Here is a 15,034-nt window from a genome sequence, read left to right on the forward strand (position 1 = left end):
AAACTCCGCGAAAACGTTCATAAACTTGTGCACTTGATCATGAACACCTGTAGACGCTGTGGGACAGGGAACACACACGAACGCTATCGCTCCAATGAACATATGCACACATCGAAACACACAATTAATACAAACAGTGAATAATGTCACATCAGTGGACCAATACACAAAAAACAACTAAAACATCCTATAGGATAGATAACACCACTACATGACATAGAATATACATATGTGATGTAGAATACCCATATCAACTATAAACATCCTATAGGATAGAGAACACCACTACATGACATAGAATATACATATGTGATGTAGAATACCCATATCAACTATAAACATCCTATAGGATAGAGGACACCACTACATGACATAGAATATACATATGTGATATAGAATACCCATGTCAACTAAAACATCCTATAGGATAGATAACACCACTACATGACATAGAATATACATATGTGATGTAGAATACCCATATCAACTATAATCATCCTGTAGGATAGAGAACAGCACTACACGACATAGAATATACATATGTGATGTAGAATACCCATATCAACTAAAACATCCTATAGGATAGAGAACAGCACTACATGACATAGAATATACATATGTGATGTAGAATACCCATATCAACTAAAACATCCTATAGGATAGAGAACACCACTACATGACATAGAATATACATATGTGATGTAGAATACCCATATCAACTATAAATATCCTATAGGATAGAGAACACCACTACATGACATAGAATATACATATGTGATGTAGAATACCCATATCAACTAAAACATCCTATAGGATAGAGAACACCACTACATGACATAGAATATACATATGTGATGTAGAATACCCATATCAACTAAAACACCCTATAGGATAGAGAACACCACTACATGACATAGAATATACATATGTGATGTAGAATACCCATATAAACTATAATCATCCTATAGGATAGAGAGCACCACTACATGACATAGAATATACATATGTGATGTAGAATATCCATATCAACTATAATCATCCTGTAGGATAGAGAACAGCACTACATGACATAGAATATACATATGTAATGTAGAATACCCATATCAACTAAAACACCCTATAGGATAGAGAACACCAATATTCTGTTCTTGTGAGATCTTCATTTCAAATACCGAAACGAAGCCAATTCTTACAATTTAAATATAATTCAATTTATATTACCAGAACATAGGATGACGTGTAACTTGGAAAAAAAGTTTATATATGCTGCATACAAAAAAATCACTTAAAATGTATGTTTTTTTACTTTGATATCATCTGCCAACGGATACTCAAATTTTTTTAAAATAATCTGCGGTCGGGTTTTGGGAGGAAATAATTATGGCTATTAATACTGTTAATAATGTTCATATAAACAGGAACCAACTCTAACAGATAGAGATCAAAATACGAAAATAAAAGCGTATGTCATTTATTTAAGTTATATAATTTATTTACCATTGTAGGCTCCGAGAATTCGACGTTTTTAAAAGTATATTACTTGCGGGGCATTGGGATCTTGCGAAAATTACAGACGGTACAATGTATAACTCTGTATTCCAGTTAGAAATAATTGTTTTCCATTTTCCTTCAATGATTTTTGTTAGACTGTCACATAACACAGCGTAATTCAAATCTGCGGACTTTATATTAAATTAGGGCTAAATGCACATTTTGATTGTAAATATCACCGTGACGTTATAATACAATTATGACGAATACATCGCCAATAAAATCTGTCAGTAGATGACGCATGGTTTCTGTAACCTGCGATTGTTTGTGTCTGATCTTTTGCCCTAGAAATCAAACAACATCAGCCAATGTAAACACAAGAATAACTCAGTTAAGCCAGAATGCCCCAACTTCAACCCCCATATTATCAGGTGTCACCGTGTACGCGGTTTTTGTTACACGTGTTAGGCTTACGTCGACGTCGATTGAGATAATGGTGTGTCACGGTTGCGTGACGTCTTAGTTTGATTATTGTTGTTGCTAGGTCACTCGTGTTCAACAACAACTACAGGCAAATTGCAGCCACAGCCGCAAAGTACTAGTAAAATGCAGGGCGTCCTCTAGTAGAACTTGAAGACCAGCGGCACGCCATGTTTTGTTGTGGTCTGCGTTCAATAAATCTGATAAAGATCAATAAAGATCTGATTAAAAAAAACAAGATTTGTTTTTGATCTTGAGATGTTTCATTCGGGTCGACCATAATGGAGGGGCGGTGGCTGAAAGATTTGTTGTAAAAAATGTGCATGCAATGTGTTACAGGGTCAATTGTTGGCAACATTCTAGAAATTTAACATGAAAATGCGCTGACAATACAACGTGGAAACACATACTTCTACCACTAATTCACTGGGTGTGGACCCATTAATTCACTGGGTGTGGGTCCATTAATTCACTGGGCGCGGGTCTATGGATTCACTGGGTATGAGTCCATAAATTCACTGGGTGTGGATCCATGAATTCACTGGGTGTGGGTCCATGAATTCACTGGGTGTGGGTCCATGAATTTAGTGGCTGTGGGTCTATGAATTCACTGGGTGTAATTTCATGAATTCACTGGGTGTGTGTCCATAAATTCACTGGGTGTGGGTCCATGAATTCACTGGGTGTGGGTCCATAAATTCACTGGGTGTGGATCCATGAATTCACTGGGGATAGGTCCATTAATTCACTGGGTGTGAGTCTATGAATTCACTGGGTGTGGGTTCATGAATTCACTAGGTGTGGGTCCATAAATTCACTGGGTGTGGGTCGATTAATTCACTGGGTGTGGGTCCATGAATTCACCGGGTGTGGGTCGATTAATTCACTGGGTGTGGGTCCATGAATTCACTGGGTGTGAGTCTATGAATTCACTGGGTGTGAGTCTATGAATTCACTGGGTGTGCATCCATGAATTCACTGGGTGTGAGTCCATTAATTCACTGGGTGTGGGTCCATGAATTCACTGGGTGTGGATTCATGAATTTACTGGGGATAGGTCCATGAATTCACTGGGTGTGAGTCTATGAATTCACTGGGTGTGAGTCTATGAATTCACTGAGTGTGGGTTCATGAATTCACTGTGTGTGGGTCCATAAATTCACTGGGTGTGGGTCGATTAATTCACTGAGTGTGGGTCCATGAATTCACTGGGTGTGAGTCTAAGAATTCACTGGGTGTGAGTCTATGAATTCACTGGGTGTGGGTCCATGAATTCACTAGGTGTGTCCCGTGAATTTATTGGGTGTAGGTTCATGAATTCACTGGGGATAGGTCCATGAATTCACTGGGTGTGGATCCATGAATTCACTGGGGATAGGTCCATGAATTCACTGGGTGTGAGTCTATGAATTAACTGGGTGTGGGTCCATGAATTCACTGGGTGTGGGTCCATGAATTCACTGGGTGTGGATCCATGAATTCACTGGGTGTGGGTCCATGAATTCACTGGGTGTGAGTTTATGAATTCACTGGGTGTGAGTCTGTGAATTCACTGGGTGTGAGTCCATTAATTCACTGGGTGTGGGTCCATAAATTCATTGGGTGTGGATCCATGTATTCACTGGGTGTGGGTCCGTGAATTTATTGGGTGTAGGTTCATGAATTCACTGGGGATAGGTCCATGAATTCACTGGGTGTGAGTCTATGAATTCACTTGGTGTGGGTCGATTAATTCACTGGGTGTGGGTCCATGAATTCACTAGGTGTGAGTCCGTGAATTTATTGGGTGTAGGTTCATGAATTCACTGGGGATAGGTCCATGAATTCACTGGGTGTGGATCCATGAATTCACTGGCGATAGGTCCATGAATTCACTGGGTGTGAATCTATGAATTCACTGGGTGTGGGTCCATGAATTCACTGGGTGTGGGTCCATGAATTCACTGGGTGTGGATCCATGAATTCACTGGGTGTGGGTCCATGAATTCACTGGGTGTGAGTCTATGAATTCACTGGGTGTGAGTCTATGAATTCACTGGGTGTGGGTCCATGAATTCACTGGGTGTGAGTCCATTAATTCACTGGGTGTGGGTCCATGAATTCTGGGTGTGAATCCATGTATTCACTGGGTGTGGGTCCGTGAATTTATTGGGTGTAGGTTCATGAATTCACTGGGGATAGGTCCATGAATTCACTGGGTGTGTGTCTATGAATTCACTTGGTGTGGGTCGATTAATTCACTGGGTGTGGGTCCATGAATTCGCTGGGTGTGGGTCCATGAATTCACTGGGTGTGGGTTCATGAATTCACTGGGTGTGAGTCTATGAATTCACTGGTGTGGGTCAATTAATTCACTGGGTGTGAGTCCATGAATTCACTGAGTGTGAGTCCATGAATTCACTGGGTGTGAGTCCATTAATTCACTGGGTGTGGGTCCATGAATTCACTGGGTGTGAATCCATGTATTCACTGGGTGTGGGTCCGTGAATTTATTGGGTGTAGGTTCATGAATTCACTGGGGATTGGTCCATGAATTCACTGGGTGTGAGTCTATGAATTCACTTGGTGTGGGTCGATTAATTCACTGGGTGTGGGTCCATGAATTCGCTGGGTGTGGGTCCATGAATTCACTGGGTGTGGGTTCATGAATTCACTGGGTGTGAGTCTATGAATTCACTGGGTGTTGGTTCATTTATTCACGGTATCCAGGAATTAACAACAGCAAGGGGTACTATATACATAATGCAACATCTGCACATACACTCTTTATTGAAGGTTTGTCTGGCAACAATGTTGGGAAGGCAACCAACATTTTCAAATTTTATGTTTGAAGATTGTGACCACTGAAGCCATCAAAATAATAACATTATCACACAATAAATTAAAAATCGCGAGAGTACACTCCCATCAGATCACTTCAACAAAATATTAAAAGAGTGCTTACCAGAGCCCGGGATATTTCTTTCTCTATATCATACATGACGATTTTCCCTCGTCTACTTGGCGGCATAGCCCTCATACTGATAACACTGGACCGCCTTGTAGCGGAAGGAGACGTGTCAACCACTATCTCCGCTGCTGTATATGGTCGTATTTGACACAGAGAAGCCCTTCGACCGCCGGTGCTACCGCTCCGTACATCGTCTGTGATCACGATAGACATTCGTCGCCCGAAGTTAACAGTGGACGATCGTCGCCTCGCGGGTGCGCCTTCCCTCGGTGTCTTTGAGGCACAGTTCTCGTAGGTGTCACGGCTAATTGATGTATTTTTTTTCTCTGATTCGGAGCTGGATACCAAGGCACGCCGACGTTGCTTGGCAACCGTTTTCAAAGCTCCTCTATCAGACGATGATTTGGAGAGATAATTGTCCAGCATTTTGTTCCTTTTGATGAAATACGTCGCTGACATCTTCTCCCATGAATGTCTGAGTGGGCAGCTGTGCTTACCTGATTCCGGGGACATGTTAGAAGTGATAACGGCCGAGGCGATATCAGAATCGCTTTTACATCGGCGCAAAACTTTGCTTTTAATAGACTTTCGTAAACTTCCTAAATCGTCCGTCGAAGCTTTCAAGTTTGGTGCATTGGTCGGCAACTCTGGCTTACTGCCCGGTCGCTGCACCGCTGCAGTCGAAGATTCTTTCGACGATGCAATATTAGCATCGGCCTTGTAAGAGCTCCCGTTTTCGCACACCTGTGTTTTCATGGTGTCGTTTCTCCGAGCTTCTTTTCTGCGGGTTGCTATCCGTTTTCTCTCATCGGGTGTTAAGGGCGCTGATGCTGGAAATGGAAACTCAATACTGTAGTCGAGTCCCAGTCTCCGAAATTTATTCATTCTCTCTTCTTCTTCCTGCCTCGACTCTTCCCCGCCCGACAACTCGTCGTCATCACGATATCGCGAGATTAGAAACTGTACTTTCTTCTGATTCTCTGTGAGGTTTGTCTTCTCCGACGTCGGCTTTTCTCGCGCACATTCTTCAACAATGTCTTTCTCCTTCGCTACTCCCTGCGCGTGTAACTTTGAAATCAATCGAATCGCGTCGAGGCTACCAACATAGTTCTCGGGCCGAGCATACTCTTTCAATACATGCTCATGCGCTTTTATTTCTGGCTCAGGAATATAACTCTTCCTCCTTGCGCCAGCCATTATGAATACAGTGCGAGAATATATAATAATGACAGCGTGCACAGAAATTGTTTTTTTTTATCTTAGCGTCGGCGTCATTGGTTGTGATGAACTGCAATAATGAAAGATAATGAGATAATAATGACTGCGCTGACAGTTATTAGACTAGACGAGCACTGATTTCGTCAATGTCGCAATTAAATGCCGTCCGACGGCAAACCCTTCAACAATGCGTGTCATAATAATGATAAATAAAATAAACCAATTATGGAACGAGAAATGGTGGTCTACAGACAGGAACAGGAAATAAAACAACGCCGAACTATAATTTCAGTGACTGTTTGTATAGCATTATTTATTGGTTTGCTATTCAAGCACCTCAAAGGGAGTTTCTATGGTACAAAATATGTGCTTACATACTTCAAATATCGTGGGTCGCTTTCCCACTAAGCTTCACTACGGCGAAGAGGTGGGCATGATGTCTGACGTAAAATGTGGTCTAAAATGATGTTATGCTTTTTTAACTGACCAATTACGCGTTTTCGGATAAATTGCTTTGCATTTGTAGTCGCGGTATGTAATTTTACATTTTAATAGGGTGCTTTAGTATGACATGAATTTAAAATGAGTGGCATACAAAACCTTCGTCTAAAACACTATTTTGACCTCACAATTATTGACAAAATAAATATTGACACTGAGCATTTTAGTTCTAACGCGACCACAAATGTATTCTCTTTTATAAATATTTACTAATTTCAACGGCAATTGAATCCAATCAGCGACGCATAGTAGACGTCATTTAAAAAGACATTCCATCGGCCAATAGAAACCTCTCGTTTAAGTTTGATTTTTTATTATTTTTATGTATTTTTTCATAAAAATCGAGGGAATGGTTTTGTGGTCGCGGGAGTACTTTCTGCAGTAATAGACATAATAATATAACATGAATATCAACGCAAACACACGTAGACTAGTAACAGAAATGTTCGAACGACGGCAATCCAGCATAACTACATTCACAGCTGAAACGCCTACACGACACACACGACAATATACCCGAGATCTAACTATGAGAACACGAGGCGTGGGGTGAAAGCACCTTGAAACCTCGGTTCGATCTGTTACGTTTAGACAGAAACCCGATGTGAACCGATCATAGGTATATCACTATTAAACTTAGAAAATAAACTTTTTTTTCAAAACGACTAATATTGTTGCTTAGCTCTTACCTTTCTGTTTGCTATAAAAGATTAATCAACGCAAATAATAATGCGAAAACCACACGGAGTGTGATTAAAGGTTAAACCAATTGTCTCCAAATTTATTGTTGAAAGAGTTTGAACTATGACACGGTGGTCGTTATGTATAATGTATACTATAGAAGTCACGTGATCGTTGCGTGGTATGCTAACAATTCAATAAAGATGCGGTATTAGTTTATCAGTGCCATACTGATAACGTTTGTCAATTTCGATGCATTATTTTGTGTGTTACAGTTATGCATTTTTTGACACTTTTTAAAACCCAGATTTTTTTAATAATTCAGAACAACAAAAGGTACTTCATTATTAACAATATATGATTTTCAGTTTTCAGCGTACTAGTATGTCACCAGGCTAGATTGTGAGATATTGCATAATATCTCTGCCATAGGAACCTGTGGTAAAAGTGTTACAATAGTGTAAAAATGACGACTTTCCACTAAAATACAACCATCCTTTTCTCGAAAAAAAGGCTGGTGACCCCCAACTTTTTTTAGTTCAATATCCTTATATTGCCTTGGAGTACAATTTAGTGCAAAGTGAATAAATTCTGGGTTTTTTTAATTTATTCGAATTGAATAAACAATTTATTTTACGCGCGGTGTGTACGTCTATGGCAACCCACGTCGAACACAACACGGAGCGATGACACACCGCCCTTTAAAACTTTTACTGTCTGTACTTACTATATATTAAAACATTGGACGCGTATTGACGCGAGTAAACGGAGTTCGCTGCGAAGGCGGCCGTCGCTTAGCGCGTTCGAATTCCGTGTAAACACTGTATTTTACATGTATTCTAAACTAGGATGATGTCGTATGGGACCCACGTTGAACATGGTGCGGCCCGATGACTATGGCGTTTTAATATGCATAATGGGTTGATATTTGCTGTGGGTTGACAACTTGAACTCCAAATCGCCAAAAGTGTTCGCGTCAATCGCACGAGTATCGCGTGGCCATTCTAGATGCAGACGACAACAAAATCGGACCACATTTTGTATCTAAAAACAAAATAGTCGACCCCATGTAGTAAACACGTCATACACAACAAGAACATAAAGTTGCCACCGGGAAGTAGAGTTTCGTGTACAAACTTTGTTTGTGCCGACTATTTGGTATTGATTTACGTCAAAACGTACCAGTATACGACCGCTGTTTACTGCTATAACGCAGCGGTCCTGTTTAAGCCTTCGACTGTAAATACGTCAATAGTAATGTGAACCCACTTAGAGGATTGGAATCGATCACGTAACTCGAGATAAGACGAATTCGTAATAACAAAAAACAACACATTTTAAACAGGACTGACAAAAAAAAATAAAAAAATTATAATAAGTTAGTTGTTAAACAAATTTAAACAATAAGTTATGGATTGTTACAGTAGTCTGTTGACTTAAGTGGCTACTATTTGGTGGCTTAGGATAGAGCTTCCGGTAGGTTTATTTCATCGAGCCTATAATTACACCATACATACCCTAGCATGAATTCCTTTAGTTTTAGTAATGATTCACATTTATTTGTGATTGTACATTCTGTTTAATATTTTTTTTCAAAAGAGAATACAATTTGGAGTGTGGTGCTACTCCGAAACCGTATACATTGTTATTTCTACGCGGGATATGGTTGGTCCATTATTATCGAACAAAGCCGTCCGTGATAAGAAACTCCAAAGTACGTATAGCTAGCCCCAATACGATCTCAATCTCACTAACACACTGTAATGACAATCAGTGGGACCGTGACGACTCTGTTTGAACTCAGTGGGCGTGAGACGGAGGGTCGACACCGAGAACGAGACATCGAGTATTCCATTCGAAGCTTTTCGGATATCTCAGTTTTACTCGGTGTAACTATGGCGTGAACTAATTTATATGTCTGTAGATAGCAGATGAACCACGTTAAAGTTCACAGCTTGATACAATCCAATATTTAGCCTGTTAGCAGCTTTATAGGGATTACTTGGGGTGGTGTACGGGGAGATAAGTATTAGCGCATTTGCTGAACTTGAAATTCGCGTGACAATTTAAAAATATAATACTATTAACGCGAGTGATACTTTTTATCGATAGACTGCGTATCAAACAATGTTCTTAAGCGCTAGTATTGAAAGTAAAGAGGTGATATTTTGCTAAATATATTAAAGTGTTACTCGCTAACCATATTTGTTGTGATCGAGTTCTCAACGCTGCCGAATATTTAGTCAATAATATATATATATACCCAAATATCTACTGCTGTTCACCACTGACATACGAATACTAATCCGAAATACTGTACCACGGCTAGACTTTTACTTAATAGTATACCCTGTTCTGCAATGCCAAATGGCACCTGTAATTATCAGACAATTCAAGCTTGACTGGCACTATTAAGTTATGAGTTTGGACAACCACCCACTAAGCACCAATCGTGTTACACTGCATATACCCCCTGAACTCAACAAGCATGGCACAACGATTATATCGATTCAGTAAGTCGACTTCAACTTTTTAAAATTACGTATATTTAAAATCTACCTACCACCTGTTGAACGTCGTCTTCCTTCTATATATATCCGCGGATCACGGAAAATTATTTTTGCTCAGTAACAGTAACACCATACATAGTACGAGGGGTAACATTTCCAATTTGACCCCTATAACTTACAGCTGATCCTAGTTCAAACGAACACAATATCTTACAGCGAGTTTTTTTTCCCTTTACAGCTCTCTAACCTGTTCATCAGATATGGTTGCCTGACAACGTGGACACCGTGCCAAACCTCATCGCCACAATCAACCGTAAACAAGTTGGCTGCTTTTAAACGGTAGATTTGTGGAAGAAGATTAAAGAATGTCGGAATAGACTGTAAAAATGTAATTGCCGTGTCTCAAGTGATGTAGAAATCCAAACATAGAAACGATATAAAAGCTATTATTGTTATGCCATTCTCGAGCCCTCCTTATTGTATGGAGACAGTAAGTTGAGCCCAGACTTCGGCGATAATCCTGTAAGAATGTCGATACGGCTTAAACAGTTAAACCCTCAGCTTACCGCTGTGCACTCTATTGGCGCTCGAAGATACGTAGGAGTCTGTTTGAGGCACAAATGTCGCCGCGCCGCCTCGCGTTCGACATGGGACCCATGCGAAGTTTACAACACGAGTACAATACATTATTTACACGAATTATAAAAAGAATGCGCGCCGCGCGTGACTGCCGTGGCGCTGCGTGACGTCTGAGGCGCTGCGTGACGTCTCTGGAGCTACGTGCGCTGCGTGGCGCTGCGTGACGTCTGGGCGCTGGATTAAGCTTACATGTACACAATATATACAAGCTGCATGTCGTATCATTCACCCTAATCATACGCCTTCCCTGTAAGTACTATCTAGTCACCTCGTGGAATATAATAGATTAGAAAGATAAAACATTCGGTCTGTATGCAATCAGATATACTATCTTACTATTGCCCTTACTATAGTGGTGTTAGGCTAAACAGCACGAGTATTTATTTCTATCAACATTTTATTTGATTTCCACCATTCATACGCATATTTGCGACATTATTGACGTCACCATGCATGATAGCAGTTAAAGCGGAGGGGTCGTCACCTGCGCACGCGCGGGAATTGAGTCCATAGCGACGATAAAACACGGGCTAAAAACGCAAAGACTCATGGGCAGACGTGTGTTTGTTTGATGCGCTGACGATGACTCTCCCGCTTTAACAATGCTATGGTATAATTTCGTCGCATGAATATATCAATTTAGCAGAGTCGATACTGTGACAACGTGCCTGACATTAACAAGCATTTTAATTTGCCCACCATTGCTTAAGTTGTTTCCAAATTAAAAACTGGCTCGACGATTATCCAAAACTTACTTCCTGTTTTTTTTGTTTTTTTTGTTGTTTTTTTTAAATATAATCCACTGAATCATACAAGCACTTTGCTGTAAAGAACGTGATCAAAGTCATACTTCCGGGCTCTGACAATACAAAAGTAATTTGGACTTATACGTAATAACAATGTAATTGAAATCGCGCGATAACGAACCGGTGTTTTATTTAGCCCAGTGTCGCGTAGCCATTACGTGATGAAATTACTCCACATGTTTACGTTCTTATTTGGTAGTTAGTGATCATGAGCTCACAGTTTGTTATCAAAACACTAGTTATCGATCTGTCCAGAAGCATAATTACGCTATGCCCCGTTTCGTAGCTACTTCGAAATTTGAGGTTGTAGGATATGTGGTTATCGTCTACTACATAGTCCACCATTGCCAAGGGAGTCATTTAATGTCTGGTTGGATGCAACACTGTTAATTTTGATTTGGATAATTTTGATTTTGTATTAATTTACTTTTTATAAGTATTATTAGTTATTATATTATACGACAAGCATTGTTTTACACCGTTTCCCGTCTAAATTTGCGACACACGATTCGTGGCAAGGAGATAGATATTTTCTTTTCTAGACTATTGCTGTCGCTGTTGATAACATTTCCAAAGAGTTTTACAAGGTGTCTTTGGTCATATAAATTTCACAAGTAGAAATTCGGCTTCACTTTGTATGGCACTCAAAGTACATACTAGGTAACAGTAATTGTAACTCAGTATGCGAAGAATCCTTTTACCGAGGTACTAATTCTCACTAAAAAAAGAACAACAAAACAACTAAAAGTCGTAAATTACACAAAAAGGTCCTCTAATAGGTTGCATTTATATTAAGTGATAATGTATTCAAAATGGCGTCGAATTTCCAGCTACATGACCATATATGGACTGAATTCATATGCATAACTATACGTTAAATTAATCGAACAGGTAAGGGTAAGTGTATCGATATTTACGGTCAGATCAGGAAACATAACATACTTTCTATAGGTCGCGCCTTCCTGCGACGAATTGCTTTCTAACATAGTGGTAAAAGGAAAGCGGTTCAAAGCGTCAATATCGTTTTGATTTGTAGTCGTTAAAGATTTATAGAAGATTATATTTTTAGATGACGTACCGCTACACAACCAAACACAGTGGACGAATTACTGTAAATGACAATTCTTTAACCTTGGCGCCACCAAGAGAAGCTCTATCGGTAGAGGGCGCAACTTATGAGACTGGTGTATTGATGATTATGAACGAGATATATGGGGCAGAAATGTGTTAACACCATATTGGATTATGGGATAAAAAATTGAACTATAGAGTTTTTTTGGGTGGCTCATATCTTCTCCATGCAACTCCGCGCTAACATCAACTGTATACTCTTCCTGTTTTCAAGAAACGCGTTTTTTTTTTAATTTTATGGTTATATTTTTGAACTTTCAATCAATTACACTGGGAAGATTATTTTATAGATTTTATTTAGATTTTCTACTGTTTTTGGCTACATGCTGTCTAACTTTAGGAACCCATTCATTCATTCATTCATTCTAATTTATGTTTTATTATTTCATATATCACAGTGGAAAAAATAATTAATTGAAATAAATTAAAAGTCTAACAATAAAATCATACAATTAAAAAAAACGCGTTGCTTGAAAGCAGGAGAGGTTTACACTTGATGTTAGCATAGCCTGGAGCTGTATGGAAAAGATATTAGCCCCCCCCCCCACGCCATCTTAAGTTCAAATATCTATCCCACAATCCTTTGAAAGATCAGCAATACATTACAATAGTTATATACCCTAACATCAAACAAGCGGTAAGACCGCGGGACGGATGAACAGGCAGAGCTGAGCATAGCCAAATATGGGGCGTAGAATTGGCATATTATTGTTTCTACCACATGGAACATAACACATAAAATATGTTTAAATATGTGCTGTTATAATATCATAATATGTCTCTATACTAGTACATAACATATTTGCATTATGTGCTGTTATAATATCATAATATGTCTCTATACTAGTACATAACATATTTGCATTATGTGCTGTTATAATATCATAACATGTCTCTATACTACTACATAACATATTTGCATTATGTGCTGTTATAATATCATAATATGTCTCTATACTAGTACATAACATATTTGCATTATCTGCTGTACCAACACAACACATTATTTGTTGTGTGATGTACTAATACATAAGACAAGTTCATTGTGTGTTGAGATATAAATTACACGCGTTATCGATAGCGGTTAGTACACACGGTCGGGCTGGTCGATATATGACAGCTAAAGTAATGTGGTTATTGCAATGGCTTCTTGGAAAACTGAGGGATACTTGGAGCGAATTCATAATGTACCTCAGTACATATACTGGTGTCACGTGTTTTATCCCTGTGCCCCTAAAACAAGTACATCAGCAATGGGTGCTTTGATGAGACCTATTCACACCCTGTCCCCGTTTTCTCCCAAAGTGAGAACGATAACCATTGTCATTCGTGTGTGTGTTAACTTTCACCATAACCCTCTCGCCTCCATTAACAACTCCTAGTTTTATCTCGCTTCATCTCTTTACAATATTTGAATGCTAACCTAAGCTGATAAACTTTTTATTATACCAGTATTTGGTAGAAACTCGTCAGTGCTGACCAAAAATCAGAAAAAGAATTTCAATCCTAGGGACAGGCAAACGCTTCAATGGCCGAATAAATTCTCTTCTGGGTGACTTTAAAACCTGTTACTAATCGCGATTTTGTTTCCGGTTGTATATCATAACTTAATACAAAAGTATTTACACTATTTTATGAGTTTTTGTCGGAGTGATTGACATAAAATAATTGCACATGCCAAGTTTCAATCGTGAACATGATGGATGCACGCATTAGTTTGCATTACATCACATGACACGCCACCGGAATAATCATAATGTCAGAGCCCTGGACATTTGGCACCGGGTAACATCATAGCATATCAATTTCGAATTCTCGACAAAATCGACAAATAATATATAATATTGATTTTGCGGTATCTTTCAGTCGACAAATGACAAATCAACGAATCGACAAAACTATGACAACATTTCAAAACCACAGACGTACGATATAAACATCGACAATATGAGGCCTATACCATCCAATTCCATGTGAATATGTGAGACGGTTGGTGGCTACCCCGGAAAACAACAATGAATAGGCCTTACACACTAAATTGGCATATTCATCAAGTGTATTTAGAGGTTATGACTAACATAAAATAATACTCACCGACCTTGTCGTTCCAGTGAACGGTCATACGCACACGACGACTCGATCTCATGTGAAATTGACGTTATGTTGGCGTGTCTGCGGTTGCAAGTTAGCATGGGCGATTCGTCTGTATAATAGTCAGGTGACGACAATATGTCGAAACTCTGCACTCGTTCTCACAGTTATTTGCCAAGTGCTACTTGAAAGGCAGTTTTTTCAATTCTTGGCGGTTTTCGTAAATATTAATAAATTGCCGAGTGCTCATAAACGGATATACGAGCACGTTTATGTAAGATACATTGATGGTGTTCAAAGTAGACACGACAACTAATATATTGATATATGACTGCGTGGTAACACCAGTTGCCACCATAAAGACGTGTACAAGTAATAATGATTTTACCTGTAGGGGCGTGCATGGAGATTCCTACTCAGGTAAGAGTGCACCGTGCTTTGGATCCAGAAAAAAAAAACACAGTAGCTGCAATCGTTTGTGATGAATTGACAACTTGTTAACGTCTGTTGATGTCAGTTCGTTTCAAGATTATTGT

General features: G+C 39.3%; 1 protein-coding gene and 1 long non-coding RNA gene across 3 annotated transcripts in view; one reads left to right on the top strand and one right to left on the bottom strand.

The window, feature by feature from the left end:
* LOC100377915 (uncharacterized) overlaps positions 1–10,178 on the bottom strand; it is a 32,205-nt gene extending 22,027 nt beyond the window's left edge. The window contains exons 1-2 of one of the 2 annotated variants that reach the window (XM_085497925.1): positions 9,885–10,178; positions 4,916–6,209 (exon numbers count right to left, since the gene is read on the bottom strand). In XM_085497925.1, the coding sequence (XP_085354051.1) occupies positions 4,916–6,118 (1,203 nt within the window). In that variant the 5' untranslated portion in view covers positions 6,119–6,209; positions 9,885–10,178. Of the gene's footprint in view, positions 1–4,915; positions 6,210–7,329; positions 7,420–9,884 lie in introns of those variants that run through there. The other variant, XM_085497926.1, reaches the window with a different exon arrangement.
* LOC146746822 (uncharacterized) lies at positions 9,786–10,291 on the top strand. Its single transcript, XR_014929099.1, has 2 exons — positions 9,786–9,834; positions 10,070–10,291. It is a non-coding gene; the product is annotated as an uncharacterized LOC146746822 (long non-coding RNA).
* Positions 10,292–15,034: the final 4,743 nt, after the last annotated feature.

Source organism: Saccoglossus kowalevskii, chromosome 4 (genome assembly GCF_978046115.1).
Source record: "Saccoglossus kowalevskii chromosome 4, keSacKowa6.1, whole genome shotgun sequence".
NCBI classification, from domain to species: Eukaryota; Metazoa; Hemichordata; class Enteropneusta; family Harrimaniidae; genus Saccoglossus; species Saccoglossus kowalevskii.